Source organism: Clarias gariepinus, chromosome 5 (genome assembly GCF_024256425.1).
Source record: "Clarias gariepinus isolate MV-2021 ecotype Netherlands chromosome 5, CGAR_prim_01v2, whole genome shotgun sequence".
Taxonomy (NCBI): Eukaryota; Metazoa; Chordata; class Actinopteri; order Siluriformes; family Clariidae; genus Clarias; species Clarias gariepinus.
Genome location: NC_071104.1, coordinates 29257676 through 29271963, shown reverse-complemented (window position 1 = coordinate 29271963; position 14288 = coordinate 29257676). Strand labels below are relative to the sequence as shown.

The 14288-nt window shown below is 37.3% G+C and overlaps 1 protein-coding gene across 3 annotated transcripts; it reads right to left on the bottom strand.

The window, feature by feature from the left end:
• Positions 1-15: 15 nt before the first annotated feature.
• Positions 16-13964, bottom strand: usp37 (ubiquitin specific peptidase 37). 3 transcript variants are annotated; one of them, XM_053496359.1, is made up of 24 exons: positions 13821-13964; positions 12716-12977; positions 12415-12580; positions 12225-12319; positions 12017-12132; positions 8910-8987; positions 8644-8732; positions 8452-8545; positions 8168-8323; positions 7956-8087; positions 7744-7867; positions 6815-7020; positions 6310-6427; positions 6089-6168; positions 5819-5983; positions 5589-5636; positions 5359-5503; positions 4992-5199; positions 3581-3741; positions 3416-3476; positions 3207-3322; positions 3019-3088; positions 2695-2833; positions 16-822 (listed from the first exon to the last, which is right to left on the bottom strand). In XM_053496359.1, the coding sequence occupies exons 2-24, from the start codon at positions 12887-12889 to the stop codon at positions 741-743; spliced, it is 2823 nt and encodes a 940-aa protein (XP_053352334.1). In that variant the 5' UTR covers positions 12890-12977; positions 13821-13964; the 3' UTR covers positions 16-740. The 3 variants fall into 3 exon arrangements, with proteins under 3 accessions (XP_053352334.1, XP_053352336.1, XP_053352335.1); XM_053496361.1 differs by having other exon boundaries at positions 5371-5503; XM_053496360.1 differs by having other exon boundaries at positions 12716-12910.
• Positions 13965-14288: the final 324 nt, after the last annotated feature.

The following is a 14288-nucleotide window of genomic DNA, read 5'->3' as shown; positions in this document are numbered from 1 at the left end:
GACAATCTACAGTCATTTAACTTGTTAAATTGTATTTATAAAATAGGATTAAAATAGCAATAAACAGTCATCAGTATAGCTGTGAATAGAAACTGGAACTCCCCTTCCCACTCATCGCTGTAAGACAAACATATAAAAGCCAACAGGCAACGTAAATATTGCACCACATTTCCAGCTGCATATAAAACATGAAACAGACACCCAACGTCACTCAAACATACAAGAATAAATCTTTATATTCAATAGATTCAATAAAGAATTTTGGAAAATGTGAAAGAAGCCACTCAAAAGGGGCAAACACTTCCTGACCCTCAGACATTTGATCTGAATTTAATGCATGAAGTCTCCTTCTTCACTCAGGGACTTTATTAAAGGCAATATTCAGTAAATAACTAAAAAAAAAAAACATTATATGATTTGAGGCTGAAAATCATTCCTTTCAGCAACTCAAAATTCTTTCAGTTTCTTCATTTTATTCACTTTACCTTTTGCCATAAAGCTTTATATGTACATGGACTTAAACATTAATATTAGACACTTCCAGAAACAGCGACAGAGTCTCACAGAAAGGAAAACAGAAAAATAGGAGAAAGTGCCTAAAAGAGGGATGGGTGTGTATGTGTGTGTGTGTGTGTGTGTGGTGATCAGTAGTATTGGACAGAGGTTTTCACCCTAGGCTAAGCTTATCCGTTCATCACCAAAGCGCAGGACTCCAGTTGAAGTCTGATGTACAAAGCTATTTATAAAGGTTGCAGGACTGTGCGGCTAGCGTCAGTGCTTCCTCCTGCCTTCTCCATCTCTGACAACTCCTCAAACACGTTCCTGAACACAATACAATGATAGTCATGGCACACAATTTTTTTTTTTGCAAGACCACAAGCAGCTTACAAAAATTATTTAGCATCTGACAAATATTCATGAACTAACAACCCCAAAAGAACAAACATTTATCTACCTATTTAATTCAAACACAAATAAACACATTTATCTCTTTGTCCCGCTCCCCAAAAACAACACTAGAGACTGAACACAAGAAACCAGTTTGTGTATATAGTGAATAAGGGGAGTTGCATTGTTGTACAGATCTGTCCTGCACTGCTACAGTCTTTATTACCTTTAGTAGGTCTTTAAACTATAGTAAACATTACACGCGCGCAAAAATGCAATGAGTGACGCACACAAACAGCATGGGAGACGATTACCCACAATCCCACAAAGCAAAAGAAAGAAAAAACATTGATCATGTAATCAATGGTTGTGATCATGTGACATTCGGCAGAAAAATTTTGCTCATCTAGCAAAACACTTACATACCAAGTTACTCGCAATCCAAGGTTCAATTGTATTTATACATATATATTTCTTTATGTTTTTAAATACTGAAAATGCTATATTGCCAAAAAGCTAATATTTCAAATAAATTTTCCCTGCTGGTACCACCAATGCCATAAAGTCAGATTAGATCATATTTAATCATCATTTTGATGTGAATCTATTGAAGCTTTTGATCTGTATCTGCATAATGTTTTGCATAGTGCAGTTTCCACATGATTAAATAACTGCATAAACATGCAGGTGCTCCTTACAAATTGGACAGTGTGCATACTGTAGGTCAACAAAATCAGTGAACATGTTCAACTGGTCAGAGGAAAAAAAAAGAAAAAGCAGCAACAGTTACAATGACTTAAATATTTTTCAACTTGGACTCATTTTTTGTCAAGTATTTAAGCTGTGGAAATAACCAAGATACTAGTGGTGCAACAATTAATTAACTTTATAGAGTAAAATTGATAAATTGTTGCACCACTGTTGGCTTATAAACTAGTATCTTGGTTATTTCCACAGCTTAAATACTTGACAAAAAAATGAGAGTCTAAGTTGGAAAATATTTAAGATTAGTTGGCAACAAATTTATTTGCAGATTTTTTAATGACAATCATGATTAATTTTCACATGAACTATGGGCAATCTGACATGCAGGTGTTAGACTGTGTGCTGACAGGGGCATATGGCTGTTTTGTGAAGAATAAGAGAGTAGTGAAAAAGGATTCACAGCTGAAAAAGAATGTGAATAGTTACTGACTGTGTTGTTGAGTCAGAGTTCTCTTCAATGAATCTTTAAAGTTAAAGTCTCTCCCACACACCTTAGCTTGGAGTTCTTTTCTTACTTACCCCACTCTCCGGCCTTTCACTTGATCCCACTGTTTACCACAGACTTTATCTCAGTTTTCATAACATTGCAAATTGCATAAACATCCGTCAACTTTAAGATTTAATTATTGCTGCTACTTTACTGATTTAAACAAAACTTAAAACCAAGGAAAAAAGCAACGTTAATTTAAAATATATTTTTAATGAAGCTTTCACCATTATCTTGTTAACACATGTACAAAAACAACCTCAAGCTAAATTTAAAAGCTGATAGCCAAGTAAAAGCTATTGAGTAATTGTGAGTTGGAATCCGATTAATTGATTTATGTTTTAATTATTGAAACGATAAATAAATTATATGAATAATTAGTTGCAGCCCGATATGTCAACATAAATAGCATAAAGGGGCTCTCAGACACGGGTGTTGTTTAAACAGAAGTTACATCCCTAGCGGAGTTTTAAAGCAAATCCTTTGTTCAAACTTACTCTGGCATTTTAAGTAAAATATTTAGTAAAATAATGGGTGTTTGAGCAAAGCCTTACTTGTGCATGTAGAAGAATATGTATCCACTCCTGTCTCTGTCTCGCTGAACAGTGGACTCTTGTGTACGGGACACATCTAAATCATTGTAGGTTAGCCAGGACTGCTTTTTCATGTCATACACATCACTTATGTAGTGGCCTAAACAACAGATGTAAAAGCATTTTAGCGATGTTCAGAAGAAATCTTGGTTGCACAGGCTTTGAAGAATTACTTGCTAAAATAAGATTATGAGATCTAAACATATAGCATACATATTGTTAATAGTAACAATATTATAGCTGCACACTAGAATAGTAACCAAATTGCACACAGGTTGCTCATACCTGATGATGAGCTGGTGCCGATGTGACTGACCACGCTGATGAGCCTGAAGGAGTTGGCAAGCTCTCCATTCTGCAGGAAACACATTGTGTGCCATTAAAAACACTTGAAAGAATAAAAAAAGAAAAAAAAGAAAAAAGTTTTTGTTGAAGCAGGAAAGGAATGTGATCCGTCACTAATGAGCACATACTTCAGCATTTCTCTTCAACTCCTCAGCCTCTGCTTCACTGTACTCCATTTCTAAAGCATCCTCATTTCCCGAGTCATCATCAGAGCACAAAAGATCAGGAAGAGAGCTGTTGAACTCTGGAAAAACCAAAATACCAGATAAATAATGCTAAACAGTGAATGCACGCAAACCATCTTGGCAAACAGGGTATTTATTTAGTACTTCTCTACCTTGCAAGCTGAGCTCTGTTGCTCTCTTCAGTTCGTCATCTTCTCTCATCTCCCTTGCCTCCTGTGCATGCAACAGATAAGTAGCTTGCTACTTGTCCCAAACAACAAACAGAAAAGACCCACATAAGTGACAAGTCAATCGTGTGAAAAGGGTAAAAGACATACATGTTCCTGCAGACTCTGAGCAAGTGCCTGCTGTAACTCCTGCTCCTCACGCTCTTGATCCAAACTGTACTGCTGCGCCCAATCTAGCTCAACCTGTCCACCATCTGGAGTCTGGTTCTCTTTGTTATCATCCATGGTCAGGTCCAAAGAGCCCAGCATGTCTAAGGTAAAAGATCACAAAAATGCATACAAGTGTTTTTATGTAGAACACTGAGCTGTAAGGTAGAATCTGTAAGACCTAGACTGTCTGGCCGTGGGGGGAAAAAAATAAAAATAAAAATGCAAATACACATTAGGTGGCCAGTTCATGTGGGAAAATGAGACCTCATGCTCCCAGACCCCCTTTTTCCAATATGAGTCCTGGAATATGCCCGTGTCATCAAATTAAGACAAACTCCGTCGATTTGACACACTGGTCATGCAGTAAATTCAGGTCATCAGCTGACTTCATTTTATTGCCACATAAAATTGCTGAGCCTAGACCAGACCAACTGTAGCAGCCCCACATAACACTGCCTAATAGGACTTGTACAGTTACACTACGCATGATCTGTACATTGCTTCATGCACCTTCCTTCTTATACAGACGTCATTCACTCTGGGATAGAGTCAATCTAAACTTCAGTCTGAATTTCAGTTTAGTTTTAAATAGTATCTTTAGTAGTATAAGAAGTTTCAGTTAAATTTTATTTTAATTTTTTTATTTAAGTGACTTATTTCTATTTTGTTTTAGTTTATTTTAGTAATTTTAGCTAAGAATAAAAGTTGTCAGGGACTAGTGCTGTGTGAAAAACAATCTAATAAGCATGAAGGTATAAACAAATATATACAAGATTAACCTACATCTGGTTCACCATACCTTATGTAACACACCAATGTGAGGCAAACTAAGCAGGACACGATGCGCATGGTTTGTGGGAGCATGGTTTTAAAAAAAAAAAAAAAAAAAAAAAGTCAGATTTTAAATGTTTTCAGTCCGACCATCTATGCCAACTGAAACTTTACGGTCCACCATGGGCATTTTTTTGGGACACTCCAAGTTGCACATTGCATTTTCATATCAAAAAAATGTATGCACTCGGATCCCAGCGTTTTGAATTTTGGATCAAGCGCAGCATAAAATTTTTTAAAAGGTTGAGAGTCACAATTGTTGTTTTTTTCTTATTTTAGCTAGTTCTATAGCAACTATTATTAGTTTAATTTTCTGTGGGTAAAACATTTTATTTCAGTTAATTTTTTTTTTTTTTTTCAAACCACATTGCTTAACCTAGTTCCAAGAACTTCAAATCTCCTGAGTTGTTTTCTTTCCTTAATGGCAACTTTTTTTGATCAGAAAGTGTATGCATTCTTGCACAATACATTTTAAACCAGCACATTATTTTTGCCAATAAACATGCACACTACACTGTACCTCCAGATGCTTTGTCTCCTTCCAAAAGATCTAAATGCTGTGTGAGCTCCTGAGCATCTGTGTCACCAAACCCTGTGTCAGGGCTGCTAGTTGGTTCATCAATATTGGGGCCAGCATCATGACGACTCATCTCAAGAACCGCAGCCAGCATTTCATCATCGTTCATGCCTGTGAATTCTGATTGATCCATTTGACTACTCTGCTGAACCTAGACATCAACACAGCCTTTATAATCACGAAAAAATCCAAGACACTTTGGAACAAGTTAGCTTCTACATAGCCAAAAATAAATAATTATACCCTATACATCAAATCCCACTAATCTACAACTAAATATCCACATATTTAACTTAAAGTAAAGGTTTACACATTTCGCTACCTCTTCCGTCCTGTCATCATCTGTGAAACATTCACTCAGACGGTGTTTGCGGCTGACTTTCCTCGCAGATTCCTCTTCACTGTCAGAGTCACATATGATGCTGCCAGTGTTATCGTACTTCACTGAACCTTTTCTGTGAAAACAAGATAATTGTTTTAACTTTAAGCTTTAACTTTCAAGCATTATGCAAAGGAAAAATACAAGGTTTGTTGCCTCACCGCAGCATTGGGTTGTTCACAGATTGTGACGTTTTCAGCGTTCTAGACCTGTATACAAATTTTTCATAAAATGAATCTCAAGTAACGAGTACAAGAACCCAAAATAGTAATTCTAACACCCATATAATTCAATATGTTGTTTTTTCCTTCAGTAAAGTTGCAAAATGTGGCACCTGCCTACTAGACAGTATATAGGTAATTAGTAAACTACGTGATGATTGGACTCTCACAGGGCAGTTTGCACTCTCCAACCGAGATTGAGAGGGGGTCGCGTGTTCTCAGTGCAGTGGGAGAGAAGTGTGAGGTACTTTGGAATTAGGACCTGCTGCCCCAGCTTGCTGTTCAGAGACAGCTGCGTGTTGTAACTGTACCGTTTCAGATGAAGAATCAGCACCCTGAGAAAGAGCATATGAAGACATCTTAAAGCTTTGTATTCAAGCATTACTTAAAATATTACCTTAAACCGCTACATGAACTGAAAATATGGTTCTATAAATTACCTTGGAAGTCTGCTAAATTTATGCGTGACACTCGCAGATTTGCCGTTACATTTCTCACATGAATATTCGATTTCCTCCATCTAAAACAAAAAGCCAGAAGACACAAAAAGTCTAAGATAAATACCAAAACACTAACATTATCTAAACATTTGTTATGAGAAATAGCATGTAAAAACAGTTATGTAAATCTTATAAATCCAAGTGACTGCGCATTAACCTACCCTGAAGAAAAGATCCAACGAATCCTGAATGGATCTTAAAGGAAGTGTTTTCTTTTTACGAGGCAGGTCAATCGACAGGTCATTGAACTGCTCACGTTTTGTAATCACCTCCCCACAACTAGATTGCATGTCGATGGAACACAACAAAATTATTCCAGTTCTCAGTTTTGCTTTGGAATTGAACACATTAACAACTAAAGTGTCAGACTTAAAAGTACACATTAACTTAACAGACAGCACAGATTATTTTTTATCATTTGGCAGTTGATTTATTCTCTTTTAAAATGCTATATACACAAAGTGTAAGCACTGCACAGAAAAAAAAAGTCAACAACCGGCAAGTTGCGGAAAAGATGCACAAATGGCAAAAAGCTTTATTGAACCAACCATTACCAATTTTATATTTGTATTTTCTTTTTTCTTTGTACTTTTCATCATGGCTTGTCTCAAATTTTTTTTGATGCTACACAAGAAAGAAAATTAAATGAGCCCTTTTGCATCCTACCTTTTGCAAGTGATTGTGTGTTGCACTTCAAACTCCATGTTCACAGTAACAGGACATGTGTATATGCGTGATGTATCCATTTCCTCAGCAAGTCGTGTGCTCTGGGGCTCATCCCAGGCTGATGAATCACTTCTCCAGCTCTTATTAATCTTCTCCACATCTTCCTTTAGCTGATCCAAACACTGGCTCAGAAACTCATGGGCATCCTGAAAGCAAAGGATTAACTCACTGATGCAAGTCAAACTCTCGCCTACTTTTCCTAAATTAATTGCAAGATCAATCTTTAAAATGAATGAAACAGACACCTTTATTTGTCTTTTGTAAAACATTAAAACATCACCTGTGAATATGCACTTCAAATTTACAGTCTGTTGACTTTTTGTATGCATTTATGGACTATATATTTATATACACACATATAAATATTTTTTTTTATTATATATATATATATATATATAATAAAAATAAAAAAAAACCTGTCCTTCACCCAAATAACACATACCAATAGTGAAGCATCAGCATCATGATGTGGGGTGTTTTTTTTCCAGCTGGGACTGGGGTTCTAATCTAGATACAGGGAGTCACTAATAGCTCCAACTACAAAGCTGTTTCAGCATAAAACCCAGATATCCGTTAGTCCAATTCAAAGAAATGGTTTTAGAATGTTCAGTTAGAGCCCAGATACAACATGAGCCAAACAACATGAGTGTCTTATTGATGTATATCAATAAGATATATTATATCTTATCGAAGCTGGGCCTCCCTCCTGGGGCTCCAGACGGTTTTGCCTGACACATCCCACAGATGCTCAACTGGATTGGGAAAATCTAGAGGCCGGGTCAAAATCCTAAACTCTATCACGTTTCTCAAGCCATTTCTGAACATTTTTTTGCAGTGTGGCAGGGAGCAATGTGAAAAAAAAATCTTACATTTTGCATGTACCCAGAAAAGCGTTCAGCGGTTGAGGAAATGGCATTCTTCACCCTTCTCAGCAAGTCTTTCTTTACCTCTGGAGATGAAATGTCTTTTTTCAAAAGGAGGTGAGCAAAGCGCCTAATAAAGAGAGGACACGAATGGGTATAATACAGGATGTCGAGGGCAGCCATAAAATATACACAAAAAATTTACAATATAACCGTACCTTAAAAGAGCATTCATAGGGACCCGCTTCCACTGAATCCCCTGTTTTAGAAGATCGTTTGAAAAAGACGGCAGGCTGAATAGTGACTGCAGTATAGCGTTCATGTAGCAAGTGTTTCCCAGGTTAGAGAACCTAAAGATGACAGAATTGCAAATAATTAAGAAACTAAAGCTCATGATATTGCCGGAATAAGGAAGCTAAGGGAGACTTACCCTTGCAAAGGTGGCTGAGGTTGACTGAGAGCAGAGGGTCTCAGCTTGTTCCATCCACCATAATCAAGAGACGAGCGGACCTTCTTAAAGGGAGTGGAGTGATTAGGCAGCACCAGACTTCTTTTAGCCGCAGGTGACTGGTTCGTGCTGGCAGGTCTTTAGAAAAGGACAGTTTACGCTTAAATGTTGCCAGGATATACTATCCAACACAATTACGCCCTGAACCGTAAACATTAGCTTACAGTGACACTAAATAATTTCTTAAAAGGTTTAACACAATTTACCTGTCTAGTAGGGAATGTGTTTGTGTATAATCTTTAGTTCCTGTTCTGCTGCCATAAAAGGATGATGGTTGAAGTGGTGCAGAGCCAAGAGGAGCTGTTTTAGGAACAAATATCACAAAGAAGAAACAAAGGTTACTAAAACAGACAGATAGACAGATACTTACAATGGCCAAAATATAAGCAAGCACAAACCTGAATTCCTATTCTCCTCAGACTGCTTCAGTTTGTCTTTGCAACTGAGCAAAAACTTCCTGGAAGCATCTGAAATGGCCTTATTGTTGCTGAAAAGAGAAAACTATTTAGACCTGTGTGCCATGATTAATGTAATTCCAGTATATACTTGTGGATGGGTCAACAAAACTTGCCGCTTGAGATGTACATCAAGCACTACAAATTACATTAACTTAACATACTAAAATTTGAGCAACAGTGATAGTTTTTTAATGTAAAAATAATACCTAGAGGAGTCATTCTCTTTGGGGTAGTCCTCTACTAAATCAGTATCGGAGTTCATCAACCGTTTCCTTTTCTCACTCCTTAAAGGAAAAAGAATTATTTTAATTTTATCAAAGGCTATAAATGTGTACAAATAAAGATTCCTTTAAACTTAAATACCCTTTTACACAGCAAACACTGATAGCATCAAAATCGAACAGGGAATGAGGAGGGGGAAAAAAAACTAAAGGAGCAGTGGTGCTCAGAGGGCTAAGGCACTGAGTTGCTGTTCGGAAGATCGGCGGTTCGATCCCCAGCTCCACCAGGTTGCCACTGTTGGGCCCTTGAGCAAGGCCCTTAACCCTAACTGCTTCAGGGGTGCTGTATCATGGCTGACCCTGCGCTCTGACCCCAGTTACGCTGGGATATGCGAAGAAGGAATTTCACTGTGCTGTAATGTATATTTGACAAATAAAGGCTTAACTTAAAGACAAAGGATAACCTGGCCATGATTATTGTATGTTTAAGATAATTGTCACAAGACGTTTTCAGAAAATAAATCAATAAAAAACGATATGTAAAAAATTTTTTTTTTTTACATTTGTTAAATTTAAAAGAAATCTGCAGAAAGTTTTTTTTTATTCAGTATACAGTATATATATTATAAACTAGTAATATATTTTATGTAAATAATGTATATATATATATATATATAATAACATTTTTTTTGCAGTGTGGCAGGGATCAATGTGAAAACTATTTAGAGTGCATAAAGATACATAATTCCTTTGTTCAAAACTAAATTATAATAATTAAAAGAAGATAACGCAACAGCCAATTCAGCTTGCGGGTGATTTGGGTTACTAAATTCTGTCTCATTCCCTCAACTCCCCAACGACTTCGTCCTCTTCCATCACTTAAAGAAACCACTTCATAACACATGTTTGACGATGACGAGGCAACTACCGAGGTGGAACTTTTCCTCAAGAGCAAAAAAGAAAAGGTTTAGAAAAATATTTAGAAAACTAAGTTATTTCACTGACAAAATATAGAATAATAATTTTGGACAGAAAATAATTCAGTCTATTTACCCACAAACCGCAGCAGTTACATGCAAAAAATTGTGCACCCTGGCTAAATTACACCTTTTGTTTAGTCTTCAACATGAAGAAAGCTATACAATTTTTTATACTCCTTTTATGCAAATATTGATGTATGGTTATGTACTAACCTATAACCATAGAAAAAACTCTTGCTTATGTAAAACTTTCAAAAGCCCAAGCCTGTTACATACTAACACCACCTTTGACAGACATAACAGCTTGCTAAATGATGTGTCAACCACTTTACTGAAAATGGGTAGAGCTGTGCATTTAAAAAGTGCAGAAATGTTCAAGAAAGAGAAATATGAGGGTCACTAAAAACACTTTAGCGTGTTTCTTAAAGTAGTTCATGGTGAACTTTAAGATCACCCTTTAGTGAAAGTTCTTTTACAGAAGTCATTCCTTTTTCAGCTTTAGTTTCTTTACTGATTGCACCATATTTATTTACAGAATTTGCTGATATTTATTGTAATTTGTTCTTCTAAGTAGCTGTGCAGTACTCATTGTCAATGGCTGGCACACATTAACAAATCCATTCAGTGCTTAACAGCTGGAATGGGGGGGTTTACTGCAGCAAATATCCATATTCTTCTCAAAACGTTGTGGTGATTGTGGCCAAATGCCTTCCAAGCTGCCGTTTGACTCATCTACATGATAGCTTTTTTAATGAGGTCAATTCTGCCGAGCCTTAGACTCAGATCATTTTTGTGGAAGCAACTCTGCGTGGCACAATAATGTACCACCACTCTTGTCAGCTAAGCCCTCCTGAAGGTCCTGTGTGATACAAGGATTTTACCAACTTCTCACCCAAGTATACTGGCAGCATTTTTTTTCTCTTTCGCCTTGGTCTAGTAGACCTTTCCTTGACCTCCCCTCCAACAGCCATTACTTAATGACATTCTGGACAGTGGGAATTATGAGTATGAAGCACTTTGTTGTCTCTTATAGGCATTAAATCTTATTCTGTTTAAAATGTGTGTGCTTAAAAAAAAGCAGAAAAATATGTAGGCTAATGAAGGCAGACAGCAATTTATGATAATGAACGCAAGTGTTTTGTTCAGAGGGCGTTACACTGCCCTGCATGAACAGCGGCTTAAAAAGGCACAGAGGCTGGCTTCATGCTGTTGGACAACGCAGGGATTTGGACAGGTATTAAAATTTATTAGCACAGATATTCAAGCAAAAAAATTTTATATTTAGTGTGATTTTTGCTAATTCGGCATGACAATGCCACGAATAGATCCTTGCTTCAGAATAGAATACACAATACACCAACAACACAAATTGAACATGTATACACACCAATTGAATTGGCCTATTTTTTTTTTATTTTTTTTTTACGATGTTATAAAATATATTTTGGCCGAGACTGTTTTAATGCTTTGCATAAGACAATTTAATTTTTACGCTTCAACAGGTACTCTAACTATATTTTAGCTACTTTACAAACCAGACCTATTGGGCGCAAGCCAAAAGCTGGGATACAATTGTGTGAAATGTTATTCACTGGGGTGTTTATATTCTACAAGCTGAATATCATGCCTGCTGTTTGACACAGAACAGCATTGCAACTGTCAAAGGAGGTACTTTGTACATCAGGTTTCGATGACAGAAATTAAACTGTGGCGACCAGCACATTAATGAAATACTTTGTATGTCAGAGCACCCTCACAAAAATCTCAAGCAACCCCATAGCGTCATTAGCAAAACATTAGCACCACCCATGGTTGACAATGCTGATTAATTTTATACCTGTTAAATGACTGTTTATGCGATACTCATAGCAAACGCAATCATCAAGCGGGGTGATGGGCTGTTTAGGAGCCAAGGAGGGAGGATGTTTGGGGGTTTTATTATTCACCTGCAGATTGGTCAATTGCATCAAACAAATCACTTGCCCAAAACAATATAAACATAATAGTTTGCATGGTCATTTTTATCTTGGACAACCTTTGCTCTGTACTAAATCTTTTACATAGCACATGCACACTCTTGCACTAGAAACTACACTAAGAAAAACTACACACCTGTTTTCTGATAATCCACTTCGTACAGGTGTTGATGTGACTCTGCTTGGACTCCCAAGGGGCTTTCGTGGGGTGCTCTCTTCTCTGTTGTCCAAACTCGACCTGCGTGGGGTCATCTTCACACACAAAATATATAAAAAAGTAAGGTAAATGAGTGGGTAATAATATACATGCAATGTCTAAAAAACATTCAGTAAAGAAGTGCTACCTGCTTTTCTGACGATGATAAACCTGGGTCGTTTTGTGTGGTCCGGTTTCCAAGAACTAACCCAAAACTGGCACTTCCCTGATTCGTCTTAAAAGCTAAATGAGTAAAAAAAATTATACTGATAAATTCTCCAACAGTGGCCTCAACTTAAAACCAAATAAAACTATTTGCCTCAGTTATTTATACACACCTGTTTGCTTCCCTTGCTTAATCACCTCTAGATATTCCTTTAGTTTTTTTGCGACTGTGGTGGGCAATTTTTCCAAAATGACAACACTTGAATCCTTCAGCGTGAGCGACAAGCGGTTTTGACTGTGGATAGGGCCCAAAACAACATTCTTCACATTGTGGTTCAACTGTAGAGACAACAACAAACTGGTTTTACTAAAGATGAATAAACGATGGATAGATACAGACACTTCATTGATCCAGAAAGAAATTCCTAAATTTGCGGTACTCTGCTAAATAACGTCACCATCCAAAATTGGTACCTGAAAATATTTTGGCGCTCCACCACTGTTAAACTTCAACACCAGATTGCTTTTGTTGTCTCTCTCATGGACCTCAAACACTCCCTCTCTCCATTTGGTCGTGCCCACATCCAGGCTGGTGAAGCGGATACGGACAGCGCCACCACTGCTCAGCTTCGGCAATGCAACAGCCATTAGTGTGGCGAGCAGACAGGGCTTTGAGGATAAACAGATGAGTCCAGTGTCCCTTTGACCAACCAAAAAAAAAAAAAAAAAAAAAAACCTTGACAACAGAGAGAAAAAGCATCAAGTTACGAAGATGACGAGGTCCAGTGGTGACATTTTCAAACGACTTTAAGCCAACGTACCTAGTAAGTGCACTCTAACTCGGTGTAAACTAACATTTCCATACAGTTGAAATCCAATACATTAAAATAATAAAATAAAAACTACCATCAAGTTGCTCGACTGTGCCTAACATTCAAGTTCCAAGTACAAAAATAACACTGCACTGTGCTTTAATTAAACCAGTGAAGCTTATTATGCTGTTATAATAAAGCTCTTGTACAAATAATACTATAAAGTGTACAGAGAGAGAGTTGTGTTTTAGAGAGGTTCCCATTATCAAACTGAGACAAACACTGTTTCCTGTAGCTTCTCCATGTCAAAATGATTTATTTATTTTCCAAAAAACATACAATAAATGTAGACATTGTAGACAAACAATTAACTGGCTTGCTAACTTCACACTCTTAAGAATATATCTGCTACTAAACAGACTCGTGCTTGGAATAATATTTTACTGTGGAAGGTTTATTTTCTATAAAACCAACGCTACTCAAGCAACCAGTGAAAATTAACCTTATCTGTATCAAGTCCACCAAAATAACTAACAAGCCTCATCCCTGATAAATAAACCAAGTAAGAAGTGATAATGTTTCAGAAACAGAACTTAAACCCCAGATGATATAACGCCTAGCTGTTAGCATTAGCGCCCTCGCTAAGTCCATAGAGAAGACAGAGAAATTAGCTTCGCGCTAACTGATTCAATCGTGCTGCATCTGCCTGCTAGTAATACGAGTGAGGAAAACGGTGCCGGTTCTTTGCCATAAAAGAAAAATCATACCTTCTTCCAGGTGTAAAAGAAACTGTGGAAATTCTTATTTAAAAAGGGGGAGGGAAGCCCGAGTAACTCTCCCAAAAACGTCTCGTTACGTCCCGTGAACTAAATTCCGCCGGCACGCGACGGCCCAGCGTTATGTTGTTGTTGGAGTAATGGCGGGAATGTGAAAATTCACACCGGAAATAGGCGGCGAGAAAACGCGCCCCTAGTCACGCGAGATTTCACTTCTTACCCAACAGAGGTTCATTTACTTTGCTTGTTTTTTCCTTTTTCTTTTCATTTTCGAGCTCATGTGTTCCTTACTGTGGGCATTAGGGACCCCCCTAACTCAGTGATCTTCTATAGCGCTATATCCTGTAAACAAGGTTGTGGGGTGCCAATTCAATCCATCGCAGAGCATTATTCACTCATGCTTATTCACACACTTTGGGCCAATCTGCAAGTTTTTAACCTGTGAAAGGAAACCAGAGT